The sequence below is a fragment of the Leuresthes tenuis genome, unplaced genomic scaffold, assembly GCF_036924035.1.
Source record: "Leuresthes tenuis unplaced genomic scaffold, fLeuTen1.0.hap1 SCAF_15, whole genome shotgun sequence".
Classification (NCBI taxonomy): Eukaryota; Metazoa; Chordata; class Actinopteri; order Atheriniformes; family Atherinopsidae; genus Leuresthes; species Leuresthes tenuis.
This window is the reverse complement of record NW_027325369.1, coordinates 557597-576771: the sequence shown is the minus strand read 5'-3', so window position 1 is coordinate 576771 and position 19175 is coordinate 557597. Positions and strand designations below refer to the sequence as shown.

Here is a 19175-nt window from a genome sequence, read left to right as displayed (position 1 = left end):
ACTTTTCAATGTTAAGAACTCTTTCAATACCCCCAGACAAGAAGGACGCCACAGTGGAATCATGTCCTTAAACACATCATTTGAGAAGAGTTGGTAGGTCCAGGAGCGAAGTAACACAAAGTGGTGGTGGAGGATATGCCTTTTCACACACACATTAATATGGCAGGTCTTAGTCTATACATTATTACAGGGTACACAGTGGTGTTTTAACATTTTAACACACCAATGGATGCATCGGAGGCAATGTGGGGTTCAGTGTCTTGTCCAAGGACACCTTCTCACTTCAAATAGAAGCTTTGACCTTACAATTGGCAAATGACTGCTATTTCTAGAGAGCTCAATCGCCAAATACAGTAAACAAGTTGAGAAACTTTCTTCTGACATGAACAGAATCACATGATCATGAGAACAAGTGAGCAAAAAAACAAAAACAACCCAGTTAAACTGCATCATTTCAGCTGACCAATTAAGTAAATGGTCCCTAAACTCTTGAAAAGTCTGAGAGATTCTAAAAAATGCTTGTTCGTCTCAAGGTTACAGGAGGTGCACTGTAACATGTAACATATCTTAAAGATCTCACAGTTGGATATTTCCCCAACAGAGCACTTTGCTCTCAGGCTGCAGGTTTCCTTGTGGTTCCCAGAGTTTCTAAAAGCAGAATGGGAGGCAGAGCCTTCAGTTATCAGGCCCCTAAAAGCAGAATGGGAGGCAGAGCCTTCAGTTATCAGGCCCCTAAAAGCAGAATGGGAGGCAGAGCCTTCAGTTATCAGGCCCCTAAAAGCAGGGAGGCAGAGCCTTCAGTTATCAGGCCCCTAAAAGCAGAATGGGAGGCAGAGCCTTCAGTTATCAGGCCCCTAAAAGCAGGGAGGCAGAGCCTTCAGTTATCAGGCCCCTCTCTGTGGAACCAGCTGCCAGTAAATGTCCGGGAAGCAGACACCCTTTCCACTTTTAAGATTAGGCTTAAAACTTTCCTTTTTGATAAAGCCTATAGTTAGGGATGGCTCAGGTAATCCTGAAACATCCCATAGTTAAGCTGCTATAGGCTTAGACTGCTGGGAGAGCTCATCTGTCACACCTTTCCTCACTTTGCTCTCTTTTTCCCCCTGTTTAATTTCTCAAATGATTTTATGTCCATGTGACATTATTGTGGTTATTAACGTATGTTTCCCTGTTCCAACAGGTATCCTTTGAATGGTGTTATGGTGTTTTTCCCCCCTCTTTTCCCTCTTTTCTGTCTTCTCAAACCCCAGCTGGTCGAGGCGGATGGCCACCCTTCCTGGTTCTGGTTCTGCCAGAGGTTTCGGTGCAATCTGTTGGTTTCCTTAGGGTATTAATTCCTAAGGATATTGTTTTTTGAATTGGCTCTATATGAATTAATTGGATTATGATTACAATGAATTTAATTCCAATTGGCTTGAATTGGACTTTATTACTTAAGTGCCTTGAGATGACAATTGTTGTAATCTGGCGCTTTATAAATAAAACTGAATTGAATTGAATTGAATTTAATTTAATTGAATTGAATTGAATTGAACATGTGACAACAAAAACACTGAGGAACCATGTGTGCCCAAAAGGAGCCAGAGGTCAGTCCATCCACGACCTGCTGTAAATCCATCTTCAGTTACAGTCCAAGAGACAGATGTCTGTCACTAAAAAGCGTCTGATGAGGTCATGTCATGAGGTTAGTTCGGCTGGTGAACAGGCATCTCATATACAGAGGCTGAAACTCCTTCTCACAGCAGTTTATGTTCCGGCTCAGGGACCTTTGCTGCATGTCCTCTCCCTCAACTTTCCAATAAAGGCCACTAGTGCCGAAAAAATCCTTGAAAAAAAGAAGAAAGAAAAAACATCTCACATCTGTCAACCTGCCGGGTTCAACTGAGGTGAATCCAATCCACAATTAAACCACCAGAGGAGACCAGCCATCAGCTTTGACTGCATCTAGACGAGGAGAGATGACTTCAGCTTCATCAGACACCTCAAAGGAAGAGATGCTCTTTTTTTTGTTTTAGATTCATTTTCTGACTCACTGCAGTAAAATACCAGTTTCAGCTCCTGCCTCCAATTCTCTGTTGGCAGCTGAATGTGTGTGAATGAGCCTCTGGGGTGCTTTTCTGGGATGGAGGTAGCAGTCTGACTGGGTCAGACCTGGTAACGCATCACTTTCAACCAAGGGCGTAACCATGGTTTAGACATTGGGGGGGTCCAAGAAAAACAAAATTGTTAAGTGCATTATCTACAATTCTTTATTTCTATATGAAAAATTGGACATTTAGAACATAGTTTAGAGGACTACATTGACCATGTAAGTTCACATCTAAAGGAATAGTGTAATTTCTCCGAGACAGTGACTGCCCCCCCACTTTGTTTTGGTTAGTTGTTTACTGTTTACTGACCTTAAACACACCTACCAATTACAATTATGCTCTTCCAGTAGTTCTGTAGCAAATAGGACAGCTTCCAATGGAAAACGACCAAATACCCAAAGCATGTTTATGGAAATATTTTAATAACTAATGATGTAACAAATTACAGACTTTTCCTTTAACAAAAAATGTGCCGAGGACTTTTAAGTCCAGGTTCATTTCTATTGTGTCATTGTCTCAAAATGTGCATTAACAATGAAAAGTCTAATAGTCTAATGTTATTTTTGTTTTAAGTTGTTTTATTTTGAAAGGGGACGGAAGTTTATTTTGTTGATTCTGTGTTGGATTTCCTGTCCTGGTACAATCTGCTCTGTTGAGCAGCGGCTCCGTCAAAAGTAGAAGTCCAACGTAAAGATAAGGAGAGCCGCTGCTGAGACGGCGGCGCGCCCGGTGACGCTCCCGGCGGCGCGCCCGGTGACGTCACTCTCATTGGCTAGAGTGTTAGCATCAACAACGGCGACCGCGGCGCAGCCGTTACCACGGTAACACACGGAAATAAGTTGAAAATAAATAAGACATAACAAGAGACCGATCCCTTGACAGGGTTCATAAAAGGAGAACATGCATTTTACATATTTTCTGCTGAATATTGGGGGGGACAGGTTGGTATTTTCTCAATATTGGGGGGACACACGACCCCCCCAAAGAATGCGTGGTTACGCCATCGCTTTCAACACAGTGTGAACTGCTGCAGTCACATTAACAATCAGTCACACAGCATAATAAATAACAGCCCTGTTCCACCTTTCCTCCTCCATGGTTTCCCCTCCAATAAGCAGGGTTAACATTGGTTAAAAGTGTTTGAGATGCAGCTTCTGCTCTTTCTCTGAATCAACATTTCCAACTACTCCCATCCACCACCAGTTTAACACAACGCTGTGTGTTTTCTGGCATCATCACAATTTATTTGGCAGAACAAAATGTCATTCTAAAATGACTTAAAGTTTACAAATAGCAGGGAAGGTGGAGAATGTGTCCTCAGGTGAAGTAAGCAAATGCCTTCCAGCTGCACCACCACTGCTTCAAAGAAAATGGTGACGCTGCATCGGTTATACCTCATTTTAGAAGCTGTACAAATTTAAAGTGTTGTGCTTACTGTCTCTTTTAGTCAGTTTAACTGTCATGTGTGAATCTGGGGTGAGAAACATTAACATGAGACTGACAGCATCACTTTAACAGAGTGATCAGCTGAAGAAGTCCTGGAACCACAAATCTTTCATTGAATACTAACCAGAAACCTTTAGCCTGTAAATCTGAGAGGACCAGACAGAATGTCCCCAAAATGTCTAAAAAAAGTGTCTCTACCCCTCCATCAGTCCACACAAAGATAGACATAAACACAAAGAAATATTTTGGAGAAATTAAAATCAGTTGAGGAGTTTTTTTTCTTCTCCAAAAATGATTGAAGTCAAACCAAAATCCAGAATGCTCCCTCTTTCTTCCCGTGCCTCCCCAGTCGTCTCTGCAGGTGTTCAGCAACAATCCTGTTGATTTATGGAGGCTCACAGTTTGTTCAGCATGGACAGACTTGCTGCTCATCTTTATTCTGTTTAACTCTGCAGCATGCTGACGTCTCTTCAAGGAATTCTGCTGCTGATCCCAGAGCAGAAACCTCACCTCAGTGACGCTCTAAATCCATCCCATAATGTCTTATTTACACATTGTTTGTTTTTGTTTGGGGTGGATCAGAATAATGTGTGAAAAGGAGTCAAACTCAAGACGTTGGCACCATAGGATGAACCAAGGCTGCGCTCTCTTTCTGACTGTCTGCTTTTCTTGGTCACATATTTAGTACGTTGATGAGGACACCTGGAAATGATGCTTACTCAGATCAGAAAAGGTCAAACACACAGGTGAGCCCCTACCATCTCTCAATGAATTGGTCCAGACTGAACACTGTCCATCTATACATATCAGGACTCTCCTTGAGTCAAATCTTTAACTGAATTCCAACAAACATCAATTAAAATGATGTATTCACTGGGGAGTTAACAGCAGGTGGAGCCCATTGTCCACTTGGTGTCATTAAACCAGTAAAAACCACCAAAATGGTGGACAATGGAGCAAAATACAATCAAATTAGAGCTCTCAGCTGTGGAAGAAGATGTGGACAGAGCCGATACTTTCAACCCTGGCCTGGTGTTCTGGTGCTGGTGTGGGACTGAATCAGTATGTTGGTTTCCTCAACGAGGCAACTTTCCCAAAGAATTGGCATTGTATGAATATTGATTTTTAAATGTATTTGATTAACTCAATCTTAGTCTTAAACTGGACTGTATCATTGAAGCAAATGAAACTGAAGTGAAGTGAACAGAATTTAAGGCCGTGAGATGCTATAACATTTGATAATGATGACAGTGGTTTTGTCTTACTCGCCGATGTCTGATGTGATATAGCACAGATTAGGAAATGAATCAGTTATTTATAAGAGAAAATAACCAGATTGATCAAAAACTGAATTAATCGCCTTCATCATGGGACAGTGTCAGAGCTAAATGCTATTCTTGACTTTGAGTTTAATTACAGCCTATCAAGTTTAAAGGTTGAAATGATTATCTGCAGCAACACTGACTTCAGGAAACAAACCCCACAAAAGAATGGTCCAGTGTCTCCAACAAGCTACACCATATGAGCTTTCCACATAGGTCTTTTTACCCATCTGGCAGTTCTAAAACACTTAAAGGGACCCTTGGTTCGCCAACAGCTGGATGCAGGGCCTCCAGATGTTCACAGTCAGTGACCAGAAAACTGTCATTCTCACAAAGATACCTTACTGCCACTGATTATTACACAAGTTAATGTGCAATTCCCTTCAGCCAATCATAATATTTTCGTCAGGACAACACTGAATCGCTCTTTGTCTTTATCAAAGAACAGTTTGCACTCAAGCAGCTACAGTGGGCTGCTGTTTGCACTAGAGTCTACTTGGTCATATGAATGCTATTCTGGTTTAATTCATTATCCACCCACAGCTGATCTCTGGTCTGTTTGAACTCGCTGTTGATTTGCTCTCTGATAAAAACACCAAACACCCAAAGGAGAACAGAAAGATCTCACACCTTAGATTGTGAGAATGGCTATAGCAGCTGATAAAAAAGCAAGTGTTTTTTCAGACTTTACACCCCACAATTAGATCACCTGCTCAACAGTATTGCTCCATTCAGCTGTTAACACTGTTGCCCCGCTAAAAAACAAAGTTGTTTTTCGGTGTAGAGATGTCACTAAAGGATGTCTCTTTCCCAGCGAAACCCTCCTCTTACATCATCTGTCCTGGCAGAGCAGGGCACAGGGGGATGTGCAGGATGTTCAAGAGCTCAAAACAAAGATAACCTGCCATGATGCGTTCAGGGTCCCTGCTGTAGAAGTGTTACTACTGACAGCTGTTCTGAGAACAAGCTGGGACCCAGTAGGATTCCTGTATTAGTAACAGAAGGAATCTAAAACAGTGAACTTGCTGGGTGACTCTATCTGATCTGGTAACGGTGCCACGTCCAACTCAGAATTCAACAGAGACCAGAGCGAACTCCTCAAAGCTACCTCTACTTAATATTAGATCTCTGTCCAATAAGTCCCTGTTAGTTAATGACTTCATCATTTCACACAATTTAGATTTTATTTTTCTGACAGAAACATGGTTAACTGCTGTTCTTAATGAAACAGCACCCCCAAATTTTAGCTTTATGGATAAATGCCGAAATGGGAGGAAAGGTGGGGGAGAAGCTGCCTTATTTAAAGATACATTCCAGTGTAAAGAGATCTCATTTGGTGATCTCACTTCTTTTGAATATCTTAGTTTTATTTTACAGGGTGTTCCTAAAATTATGTTCTTAATCATTAATCAGTATCTCCAGGATACTGTGCAAGTTTTATTGATGAATTTTCTGAATTATTGTCTGTTATCTCGACTGATTTTAACAATTTTATCTTGAATTTTAATGGTAAAGCCAAATCATTTTCTTCTGTGCTGGACATGTTTGGTTTGTGGCAACATGTGACAGAACCGACCCGCCTTCGAGGTCACACTCTGGCCCTGGTCATTTCTAAAGCTGTTGATATTTCTTCTGTTGTGGTTATTGATTTGGCCTTGTCTGACCATTTCTGTATTTTACTTGATTTATTGATCACTCAGAATGTTCAAACAACCAGCTTCTCAGTTAAGAAAAGGCACATTAATGAGAAAACAAGTGCTCAGTTTAGGGAGGCCATAGCTATGTCACCAACAGTGAGCGCACAGTCTGGACTGCTGGATCATTTCAACTTAAGAATTTTGAATGTAATGAAAGCTGTTGCACCGATAAGAATCAAAAGCACCTTAAGCTAACAGAAAACACCATGGAGAAACACCACAACGGTCAAAAACCGTGACAGAGCAGAGATAGGGTGCAGGCATAGAAGGAAGTGCAGAAAGATAAAGTGCAGGGATAGAGGGGGGAGGGAAGTACAAGGTAAGTGCTGGGATAGGAGATGCTCTCTGAAGAGCTGGGTTTTCAGGAGCTTCTTGAAGATAGACAGGGACGCCCCTGTTCTGGTAGCGCTCGGTAGGTCATTCCACCATCGTGGGACGACACATGAACAGAGTTTGGATTGTCTTAGGCGTGGTGTAGGAGCTGCTAGACGACAATCCTGGGACCAACGGAGGGACCCAGTTGGGACAGAAGCCTTTGCAAGAGCATTCAAGTAGATGGAGCCGTTCCATTAAGCTCTTTGTAGCTAACAGCAGGGACTTGGATCTGATGCAGGCGGCTAAGGGCAGCCAGAGGAGCTCAATGAACAGAGGGGGGGCGTGTTCTTTTAGGCTGATCCAAGACCAGACGCACCGCCGCGTTCTGGACCATCTGCAGAGGTTTCACAGGCTGGAGACCAGTTAGGAAACCAGTTAGGAGACCAGTTAGGAAACCAGTTAGGAGAGCAGTTAGGAAACCAGTTAGGAGACCAGTTAGGAGACCAGTTAGGAGACCAGTTAGGAAACCAGTTAGGAGAGCAGTTAGGAGAGCAGTTAGGAAACCAGTTAGGAGACCAGTTAGGAGACCAGTTAGGAGACCAGTTAGGAAACCAGTTAGGAGACCAGTTAGGAGACCAGTTAGGAGACCAGTTAGGAGAGCGTCGCTGTAGTCAAGGTGGGAGATGAACCATGGCCTGCACCGGGAGCTGGGGGGCATGTTGGGTCAGGTATGGTCTGATCTTTCTTATGTTTAATGCAAAGCGGCTGAACGAGCAACCGAGGTAACGTGATCTTTGAAGGTTAGTTGGTCATCAATTATGACACCCAAGTTTCTAGCAACCTTTGACTGAGCAAGAGAGGGATTCAGTTTGGATGCAGATGCTGTGGTGTATGGTTGGTTTGGCTGGGAAGACCAGCGGTTCAGTTTTTGGGAGGTTAAGTTGGAGGTGATGGGCTTTCATCCATGTTGATATGTCAGAGAGACAGTCTGAGATTCAGCTGAGACCGTGTGGTCATCAGATGGGAATGACAGAGTAATTATTAAGGTAACGAATTACTTTTGAAAATAAGTCATCAGTAAAGTAACTGGGTTACTTTCTTGGAGAAGAAATCAGTAACTAATTACTAACTTGACCAACACTGGTGGTGTGTACGTTGTTGAAGAGAAATACTTGTAAATGGTAAATGTCTAGTCCAGCTGACCATTCAGAGCACTTTTACACTACACTGTCCTAGGTCCTAGGCTGCAATTAAAGATTTGGCTCTTAGCTTATGGGTTATGGCTAACTCTACTCATACAGCTTTAATAGAATATTTTCAGTGACTCTGCTGAGTTGCTGAGGAGGTGAAGTTATTCAGACATGCTACCTCTTGACCAAGATGTATATTGTAACTTTTATGCTGATGATACACTGCTGTACATGCAGATAAAACCCCCATATCACACACTAATCTCACAGAAATCCTGGATGGCCCAAAATTTACGAGAGTCTGAAGTAATTATTTTTGCTCCCCTGAATTGTTTTAGTCCTGTTGGTTTTAATCTAGGTGGCCTTTCAAATAATATCACCCAGGCTGTAATTGATTCTAGGAGTAATATTTGACTTTATAGACTTTCTGACCTGGTGTGTTCTCTTCTGACCCCGTTGAGTGTTTCCAGATCACAGTTTGTGACAAAGGGAGATCAGGCTTGTTCTTTTAGGGCCCCAATCTTATAGAACTCTCTGCCCATTGAAGTCAGACACACCATGCCTGTAACTACCATTAAATCCTTTCTTAAATGTGTCCTCTCTGAGAAAGCCTTTGGCACTTTCTTATACATTTATTACATATTTGACTGAAGTGCTTTTGTGATCATCCATCTTAACCCTTATTAGCACACTACTATATAAAGAAGTCCACCTGCCTTCTACTTAGTTCATCAGGATTACCATACATATAATTTCACAGGTAACAGCTAAATGACGTATCTCTATGGATCTTATGCAAACAAGGAGCTCGGACACTACTTCAGTGTGAAGGATCTTGTGAAGGCTAAGGCTCACTGACCTGTGACTGGCTCGTAGCGCCTGAATCTCAGCCTCCAGCTGGCGTCTGTCCTCCAGGGCGGCATCTCTCTCTCTTTGCAGCCTCAACAGCTCCTCCTGATCCAGTAAAAACACAAGTTAATCACCTTGTGATTATCAACTGAAGCCAACATGGTGAAAGCATCAGTGTGATGAACGATGATCCTCAACACAGCATCATGTTATTTAAATCAGTAACACCTTTCATTTCTATTCTGTCTTGAAAACTCCAGCGTTATTAGCTGTTAACCCTGTTTATAATGCACAAAAACTGTATCTAAAGGTTTTAAGGCACTCAAGTGTTTAAAAAATTGCATTTGTGCTTTAAGTGCAGATGTGCAAGGGCTGCATTGAAGAAGAGATCAAGCTCTGGATCTTTGAAAGACTGAGTGTATAAAGAAAGGCTTAAAAACTAATTGACTAATTAACTAACACGAGAGTCAACACACTGCATAATGAGGGTTTGGTTTTTATCAGCAGATGTGTTTTTATGGTGCCATATCATTATCTCAGGCAGCTCCTGCACTGAAAGTGCAGGTGTGTTCTGAGACTTAGAGAGAGGATTTGTGAATGGATTTGTTCAGGGTGCACCCTGCCTCTCACCCAATGACAGCTGGGATAGGCACTAGATCTCCTGCATATAGGAAATGGATGGATAAATGAATGGTTTGTGAATGTAGATATATTCCTATACTTTGTTAGAGAAGATAGAGCAGAGGGTGGAAGAAAGGACATACATGCAGAGAAATACTGATATTTTTTTAAGAGTATAGTTTAAAAATAAAATGCTACGCTCCCAGTTCACCCTCATTACCCATGTGGGTTTACCAGATCTGTCCAGCAGTTCTCACCGCCTCAGGTTTCCCACGAGGTGGTGATCAGCTGACAGCCTTGCCCCTCTCTTCACCAGGGTGTGCAAGACATATGACCACAGGTCTGATGATACCTACAAAATTGATCATCAAACCTACGGTGGCCTGGTACCCTTATGAGCTGCCTTATGCTTGAACATGGTGTTTGTAATTAACTATCCACAACTTGCATGGAAGTCCAATAACGCTGCTCAGGTTTAGATCAGGGAGGCCACCCCCCCAGGTCACTCTGTCATTGCCCACATGGGAACTGAAGTCCCCCAGGAGAACCCTCAGGAACCCTCAGGTGGAACCCTCAGAGGAGACTTAAAGAAGGCTGCGTGATCTGAGTTTCTGTTGCATGTACAAGTCACAGTCAGAGCTGTTTTGCAATTTGCAACTGCAGCGAGGGAACCCACTTCCTCGCCAGGGACAACTTCAACACCTGGGCGTTCAACTGGGGCCTTATGAGAATCCCCACACCTGCCAAATGTCTCTGCCCCGGGGAACTAGAGTATAAACGAGTCCAGCCCCTCTGCAGGAGTCTGGTTCTTGAGCCCATGCTGACTGTGGAGGTGAGCCCAACTATATCTGACTGGTACTGCTCCACAACTCTAGCTCAGCCTCCTTCCAAGCCAAAAAGGTGGTGTTCCACCTCCCCAGAGCCAGTTAGTATCACCTGGAATAGGCACACCCAGGCCCCAGCCTTTGCCTGCAGCCCAGCTCGCAAACTTCCTTTGGATACCGATATTAGATAATAATAGAAACAGATGCCTTCAGTGAGGGTGCTCTGGTCAGGATTTTTGGAGCTAATCACAAATGATTGATGGCTGGAAGAAGGATTGACTGATCACCCATCAAATAATTTATTTGAAGGCAGTCATGTAACATTACACACAAATGCACTATTTTTAGAAACAGTCTGTGACAGTAATTAAATTCAGAGGTGAGAAGGTATAATGACTGGATTTGATGTATCATATTACAAAATGTAATATGGCTCTTAGTTAACAGCTTAAAATGCACATTTTATGAAATATGAATAAGAATAAAAGCTAAATGAGAACAACACATCAAGTTAAGAATAAATGTTTTTTTAATCGAGTCCTGGTCCTACTTTTAATGTGTAGAAGGGGCCTTTTTCACTTCATGTTTTAATCCCATCTGCATTTTTTCCCGTTGCTCTTCAGATTCATATTAATAAGATACTATCAGTGTGTGACCCGATGGAGTGATCTGCCCATAAACGCACACGCTGAGGACACATGTCGGGCAGAGTGACAGTGAAACACAGCAGCTGAACTCCTATAGGTTCTCCTCAACTGCTGCCTCCCCCTCAGCTGCCAGAGTTGAACCTGTGACTGTCACTGTGTCTTTGGTGGAACTGTGCAGAGGTTGACTCCAGCAGGGATTACAGACCTGATCCTGACCTCCTCCTCTATTCTAATTAAAGCCCTCAAGGTCTGAGAGTTTAAAGTGCAACATCAAAAGAGAAACCAAACCCAGAGAGTCAATATGTGTCTTCTCCAACCGGGCCAGATGAGATGCTTCAAAAGAGCCGCCCGACTTATTAATCAGAATCATTTCCAAATGAGGTGATCAGCAGGCAGGACAACACAGAGCTGACCTTTAGCATGAGGAGTTAAGGTCAACGAAAGAGCGAAGGGTGGGTGGGAAGAGGTAACAAAACTACCCAGCCCGGACCTTTAACACAAGGAGGGCAGATTACAGAGATGGGAGGACGAGGGAGGTGGAGAAAATGAGTGGAATCCTTAATGACCACAGAGAAGGAACAGGAGGCGGAGCTGTGAGAGACAGGAAAAAGTGCCATAAATGTACACCGACCTTTACTATGAAGAGTTAAAGGGAAAAGAAGACGTGAGGACATGAGGGGAACTCTCCACAGTTTAACATATACTCCTCACAGCAGGAGATTCTCAATAAGACACAAATGCTCTGGAGTGGAACATGGGGAGAGGACATATTTCTGTCTATTCATCCTTCATTGATCCATCTGCCAGAGAAGATCTCAGACAGAACTGTCTGTGTGATAAACAGACTCTCACAATCTCTAACAATGCCTCTCCCCTGGCACACTGACTCATTATAAAAGGCCTCCTGTATCATTCTGTGTTGCAGCAGAGCTGAGAAAGCTTCTGACTGATCACACTCAGCACAATGTCATGTAAAGGTTAGGCTGTATGTCAGTCAGCTCCAGCACAGAGCCAGCCTTCTTTAACAGTTTGTTCTGCTTCTTGGAGTCTCGGGCTGTGATGCTGCTGCTCCATCAGAGGCTGCAGACTGTACTCTCCACCACAGACTTGCAGAAGATATGAAACATCTTGGTGCAGGCGTGACAGGACCTCAGCTTCCTTATGAAATACAGTCATGTAGGCAGCTCCATGAAGCACAATTACATGCACAGATAAGTCAAGCTACAGTTCCAGCTGGACCAGGGCGTCTAACTGGACCAGCGTCTTTGCCCCATTATACCGACACAGCAGCAGAATCCAGTTACTGACTGTAGTTGGTCTGAGGCTGTGAGAAAACTTTCTCTGTGGGAGATCATGCTACAGCTGAATTCACTGCACAGACGTTATCTTTAAGTCACTTTCATGGTGATTTTGTCAGATAAGGCTGTTAGAAGTGTGTTTATGGGAGTTTTTGACCATTCTTCCAGAAGGGCATTTGTAAGGGATGGCTCAGGTGATCCTGAAACATCCCATAGTTAAGCTGCTATAGGCTTAGACTGCTGGGGGACCTCATCTGTCACACCTTTCCTCACTTTGCTCTCTTTTTCCCCCTTTTTAATTTCTCAATTGATTTTCTGTCCATGTGACATTATTGTGGTTATTAACTTGTGTTTCCCTGTTCCAACAGGTATCCTTTGAATGCTGTTATGGTGTTTTTCCCCCCTCTTTTCCCTCTTTTCTGTCTTCTCAAACCCCAGCTGGTCGAGGCGGATGGCCACCCTTCCTGGTTCTGGTTCTGCCAGAGGTTTCTTCCTGGTTCTGGTTCTGCCAGAGGTTTCCTCCTGGTTCTGGTTCTGCCAGAGGTTTCTTCCTGGTTCTGGTTCTGCCAGAGGTTTCTTCCTGGTTCTGGTTCTGCCAGAGGTTTCTTCCTGGTTCTGCCAGAGGTTTCTTCCTGGTTCTGGTTCTGCCAGAGGTTTCTTCCTGTTAAAGGGAGTCGTTCCTTTCCACAGTCCCTCAGGCTCAGGACGGGAGATTGGACTGAAGACACATTTCGGTGCAATCTGTTGGTTTCCTTAGCTGGGATATTATTTTTGAATTGGCTCCATATGAATTAATGGGATTATTTTTTAAATAATGAATTGGATTTAATTGGATTATGATTACAATGAATTGAATTCCAATTGGCTTGAATTGGACTATATTATTTAAGTGCCTTGAGATGACAATTGTTGTAATTTGGTGCTATATAAATAAAACTGAATTGAATTTAATTGAATTAAGGTTAGACACTGATGTTGGACAGAAGCCTGGCTCTCAGTCTCTGCTCTAATTCATCCCAAAGCTGTTCTATCGGGTTGAGGTCAGGACTCTGCAGAACAGTCAGGTTCTTCCACACCAAACTGGCTCATCCAGGTCTTTATGGACCTTGCTTTTCTCTAGAGTCCAGTGGCGGCGTGCTTCACACCACTGCATCCGACGCTTTGCATTGCACTTGGTGATTTATGGCTTGGATGCAGTTACCATGGAAACCCATTCCATGAAGCTCTCCACTCTCTGTTCTTGAGCTGATCTGAAGGCCACAGGACGTTTGGAGGTCTGTAGCGACCGACTCTGCAGAAAGTTGGTGACCTCTGAGCACTATGCGCCTCAGCATCCCCTGACCAGGCTCTGTCATTTTATGTGGCCGACCACTCTGTGGCTGAGCTGCTGTCGTTCCCAACCGCTTCCACTTTGCTATAATACCACTGACATATTTAGCACAACATTTAGCAGCGAGGACATTTCCCGACTGGACTTGTTGCACAGGTGGCATCCTGTCAGGGTACCACGCTGGAACTCACTGAGCTCCTGAGAGAGACCCATTCTTTCACAGATGTTTGTAGAAGCAGTCTGCAGCCGAGTGCTTCATTTTATACACCTGTGGCCGTGGAAGTGACTGGAACACCTGAATTTAATGATTTGGATGAACGAGTGAGTACTTTTGGCAGTATAGGGCATCTATATGCATTTTAACAATTCTAACAATTAGCTTTTTCCAAGTGTCATACCTAATCTCACGATACGATACCATGCCATACACGGCATTCAGCCAACGATTCGATACGATTTGATACGATTCAATTTTATACGATTCAATACGATTTTATATGATTTGATATGATTCGATACGATTCGATTTTATACGATTCGATACGATACGATTTTATACGATTCAATATGATTTTATATGATTTGATACAATTCGATACGATTTTAGACGATTCGATACGATTCGATACGATTTTAGACGATTCTAAATGATTTTATACGATTCGATACGATTCGATACGATTTTATACGATTCGAAATTATTTTATATGATTTGATACAATTCGATACGATTTTATACGATTCGATTCGATACGGTTTTATACGATTCAATATGATTTTATATGATTTGATACAATTCGATACGATTTTAGACGATTCGATACGATTCGATACGATTCGATACGATTTTATACGATTCTAAATTATTTTATACGATTCGATACGATTTTATACGATTCGAAATTATTTTATATGATTTGATACAATTCGATACGATTTTATATGATTCGATACGATTTTATACGATTCGATTCGATACGGTTTGATACACATCATTTTCTGAAAGATTTTAAAGGACCGGTGTGATCTGACATGAATCATCACTGATTGGACTGGTGGTCCGTCCCTTGAACCGGAAGGACAACACCGCTAGACAAACGGAAACAAAGAAACATTTTACAAACGTGTCTTCAGCGTACGCAGACTCATGTTTATGTTGTGGATATTACATCATCAACCTGTTTGTTTTACTTGCTAAATACCATCTGCACAAATCCAAATTCTCTAATGAAACCATCCTTTTTCATTTTTGAGAAGGAGCTCAAACAATCCTACATTCTATAAACAGAAAAGCCATCAAAACCACTGAGCTGTGCACTTTATATAACATTTTTATGAACTAATTTATCACTGTTTTGTATAATGTGACCCCCCTGGCATTGTTTTCTATTATGTTAATGTTCTGTGTTTTCACTAATTGTAATGTCAGACTTTTCAACAAAAAAAATCGATTCTCGCGGCTGAAAAGTTGATACTTTGATACTAACAAAATATCGATATATATGACGGTATCGATAAAAGCGCTCAGCTCTGGTCATACTGTCATGTTAAGCGTTTTGTCTCCAGTTCAGTCTGTTGGCCTGTAGTCTTCTACACCATCTCCACTTCTTCTCACAGGATGGAGATAGTGTTTAGTTTATTTCTGCTTCTGTGACAATCCACAATCATCTTATGGTCTCACATCTTCCAAATGTCTTACTTGGTAAAGTCAAGAGGAAGTGGACTGAATAATGCAGACATTTACATTTTTACATGCATACCCTCCAGAAAAAAAGCTACTGATGAGGAATAGGACAGTGGGAGAGGATGGGAGGAGAGGGTTAAATGAAAGGCACTTCCTCTGGCCTTTATCGAAAAGAGGATGAGGAGTACAGTAGGGGGTGTCCTTTAAAACAAGCAGTTCACTGATTAGCTTCCATATTTAGTAGTGTGACATGTATGAGCCGCAGTGGAAAGTACCGCTTCTGCCACAAAGCCCACAAAGTGCTTATACTTCACTTATTTTCTCATATTACTTAAACTGTGCTACATTTACATTGCCATTGTCATTACATGTTCTTTCCAGATGTTTAAATCAATCCCCCCCACCCCTGTCAAAGATCATATAACCAGTCTACAGGAAACTGGTCCGGCTTTGTTTCTGCTACTTTTACTTAATGCTGCAGCCGACACCTACAGTCACTAACAATACCACCAAACAAAACCACTTTACTCAAGGTCTGCTCTCCAGATTCCACTTCTTAGGTCTGGTTTGAAAATCTGGTTTCAGGGCTAAAAGGCCTGTTTTAAAGGTCTAGTCTTAAGAACAAGTTTAACAGTTTCAGCTCTGGGTTTCAGCAGTTCTCTGACTGTCTGGCGTTAATTTGCTGGCAGCTGCTGGTGTTTCTGTGTGAAATTAAAATGCTCACTCAGTTCTAATCCCCTCAGAGCCCTACAACCTAATTAACAGGCTTCAGGAGGATACACAGAGCAGCGCTACATTAATAACAAAATTTAATTTATTTCAGCAGAAAAAAAAACAGATGCAGCCAGAGCCGAATGAACAGAAGTTTCACTGATTCTGCTGAAAATACGATTCCAGACAGAAACAGGTGTCTCAGTCAATGTATTCTAACCACCAGATAAATACACAAGTTGTTGAATTATGTCATAGAAATGAATGACTATTGCAATTAATACACCAATGTTAGACTGACAAGCTCGCCTCACAGCAGGAAGGTTCCTGGGTTCTCTGCGGGTTCTCCGGCTTCCTCCCACCCTCCAAACACATGCATGTCAGGTTAACTGGTAACTAAAGTGTGAGCATGGATGGTTGTTTGTCTCATTTGTGTCTATGTGGCCCTGTGGCGGACTGGTTATCTGTACATGGTGTACCCTGCCTATCGCCCAGTGACAGCTGGGATAGGCTCCAGCCCCCCTGCGACCCAGAGTTGGATTAAGGTGGCATAGAAAATGGATGCATATTAGACTGACATGGTCAGATTCTTGGGATTAACCCTGTATTTGTGTCAAAATCAACATTTCAAAACAAGTCTAAATTATGTTTGTACTGTTAATTAATGTTGAAATAAATGGAAATACAAATATTATTCAGTAATCAATTGCAGATGCAGATGATCAATAGTTTTTTTACTTTGATTACATTTTTAAACATTTTTTCTTCTTCATTGACATGAAGCAGACAAGGCAAAGGCAGCATCTAAATTCATGCTGAGCTAATCCCTCTCTGTCGTGGCAGTAGTAATGTGTACTGGTGTATCTCTCAGCAGAGACACAGAGCTCTGCTGGTATTTTTCATGTTTCTGGAGTGCAGAGTCTATTGGGCCACCTTAAGCTGCACACTCCACATAGGCCGGACTTTAGAGTAGCCAGAAAAAAGATATTGCTTAAAGAAAAAGGAAAAAATGTCTGGAGTTCACCAACAGGAGTCTGAAGGACAAATGTAACACCTCTCTGAAAAACAGCATCCCCACAGGGAAGCATGGTGGTGGTAGTACCGTAATGTGGGGATGATGTCATTCGCAGGGCCTGGGGAGTTGGTCAGAACTGAGGGAACAATGGATGGCACCAAATACAGGCAACTGAGACTGGGTTGGAGGCCAACCGTTAATACACTGCTAAAACAACTGTCGAGTAGCTTCGTGGTAAACGTCCAAAGGTCTCTGAATGCACAAGTCAAAGTGCAGAGGTCAGTCCAACTGAAAACTGTGCTTTGACTAAAAGATTGCTGAACACCAGATGAATTTATTTTCCTAACAGAGCACTTTGCTCCCAAACTGCAGGTTTAGTTGTTGTTCCCAGAGTTTCTAAAAGCAGAATGGGAGGCAGAGCCTTCAGTTATCAGGCCCCTAAAAGCAGAATGGGAGGCAGAGCCTTCAGTTATCAGGCCCCTAAAAGCAGAATGGGAGGCAGAGCCTTCAGTTATCAGGCCCCTAAAAGCAGAATGGGAGGCAGAGCCTTCAGTTATCAGGCCCCTAAAAGCAGAATGGGAGGCAGAGCCTTCAGTTATCAGGCCCCTAAAAGCAGAATGGGAGGCAGAGCCTTCAGTTATCAGGCCCCTAAAAGCAGAATGGGAGGCAGAGCCTTCAGTTATCAGGCCCCTAAAAGCAGAATGGGAGGCAGAGCCTTCAGTTATCAGGCCCCTAAAAGCAGAATGGGAGGCAGAGCCTTCAGTTATCAGGCCCCTAAAAGCAGAATGGGAGGCAGAGCCTTCAGTTATCAGGCCCCTAAAAGCAGAATGGGAGGCAGAGCCTTCAGTTATCAGGCCCCTAAAAGCAGAATGGGAGGCAGAGCCTTCAGTTATCAGGCCCCTAAAAGCAGAATGGGAGGCAGAGCCTTCAGTTATCAGGCCCCTAAAAGCAGAATGGGAGGCAGAGCCTTCAGTTATCAGGCCCCTAAAAGCAGAATGGGAGGCAGAGCCTTCAGTTATCAGGCCCCTAAAAGCAGAATGGGAGGCAGAGCCTTCAGTTATCAGGCCCCTAAAAGTAGAATGGGAGGTAGAGCCTTCAGTTATCAGGCCCCTAAAAGTAGAATGGGAGGTAGAGCCTTCAGTTATCAGGCCCCTAAAAGCAGAATGGGAGGCAGAGCCTTCAGTTATCAGGCCCCTAAAAGTAGAATGGGAGGTAGAGCCTTCAGTTATCAGGCCCCTAAAAGTAGAATGGGAGGTAGAGCCTTCAGTTATCAGGCCCCTAAAAGCAGAATGGGAGGCAGAGCCTTCAGTTATCAGGCCCCTCTCTTGTGGAATAAGCTGCCAGTAAATGTCCGGGAAGCAGACACCCTTTCTACTTTTAAGATTAGGCTTAAAACTTTCCTTTCTGATAAAGCTTATAGTTAGGGATGGCTCAGGTAATCCTGAAACATCCCATAGTTAAGCTGCTATAGGCTTAGACTGCTGGGGGACCTCATCTGTCACACCTTTCCTCACTTTTCTCTCTTTTTCCCCCTGTTTTATTTCTCAAATGATATTATGTCCATGTGACATTATTGTGGTTATTAACTTGTGTTTCCCTGTTCCAACAGATATCCTTTGAATGGTGTTATGGTGTTTTTCCCCCCTCTTTTCCCTCTTTTCTGTCTTCTCAAACCACAGCTGGTCGAGGCGGATGGCCACCCTTCCTGGTTCTGGTTCTGCCAGAGGTTTCTTCCTGGTTCTGGTTCTGCCAGAGGTTTCTTCCTGTTAAAGGGAGTCGTTCCTTTCCACAGTCCCTCAGGCTCAGGACGGGAGATTGGACTGAAGACAACTTTCGGTGCAATCTGTTGGTTTCCTTAGCTAGGATATTATTTTTTAATTGGCTCCATATGAATTAATTGGATTATGATTACAATGAATTGAATTCCAATTGGCTTGAATTGGACTATATTACTTAAGTGCCTTGAGATGACAATTGTTGTAATCTGGCGCTATATAAATAAAACTGAACTGAACTGAATTGAACCCATCCAACAAAAATCCCAGCGGCCAGATGTGCCAAACTTGAACTTGAACTGGTGGTTAATACACGCATCCACAAAGAAAACTTGTGAGTATGTTTCGAGTGCTTTATTTC

At 42.8% G+C, this 19175-nt stretch overlaps 2 protein-coding genes across 2 annotated transcripts in view; one reads left to right on the top strand and one right to left on the bottom strand.

Moving 5' to 3' along the window:
- clec14a (C-type lectin domain containing 14A) overlaps positions 1–19175 on the top strand; it is a 483122-nt gene that overhangs the window by 108049 nt on the left and 355898 nt on the right. The window lies entirely within an intron of this gene.
- mipol1 (mirror-image polydactyly 1) overlaps positions 1–19175 on the bottom strand; it is a 90457-nt gene that overhangs the window by 7612 nt on the left and 63670 nt on the right. The window contains exon 12 of the mRNA XM_072365856.1: positions 8920–9014. Coding sequence (XP_072221957.1) covers positions 8920–9014 — 95 coding nt within the window. The remainder of the gene's footprint in view (positions 1–8919; positions 9015–19175) is intronic.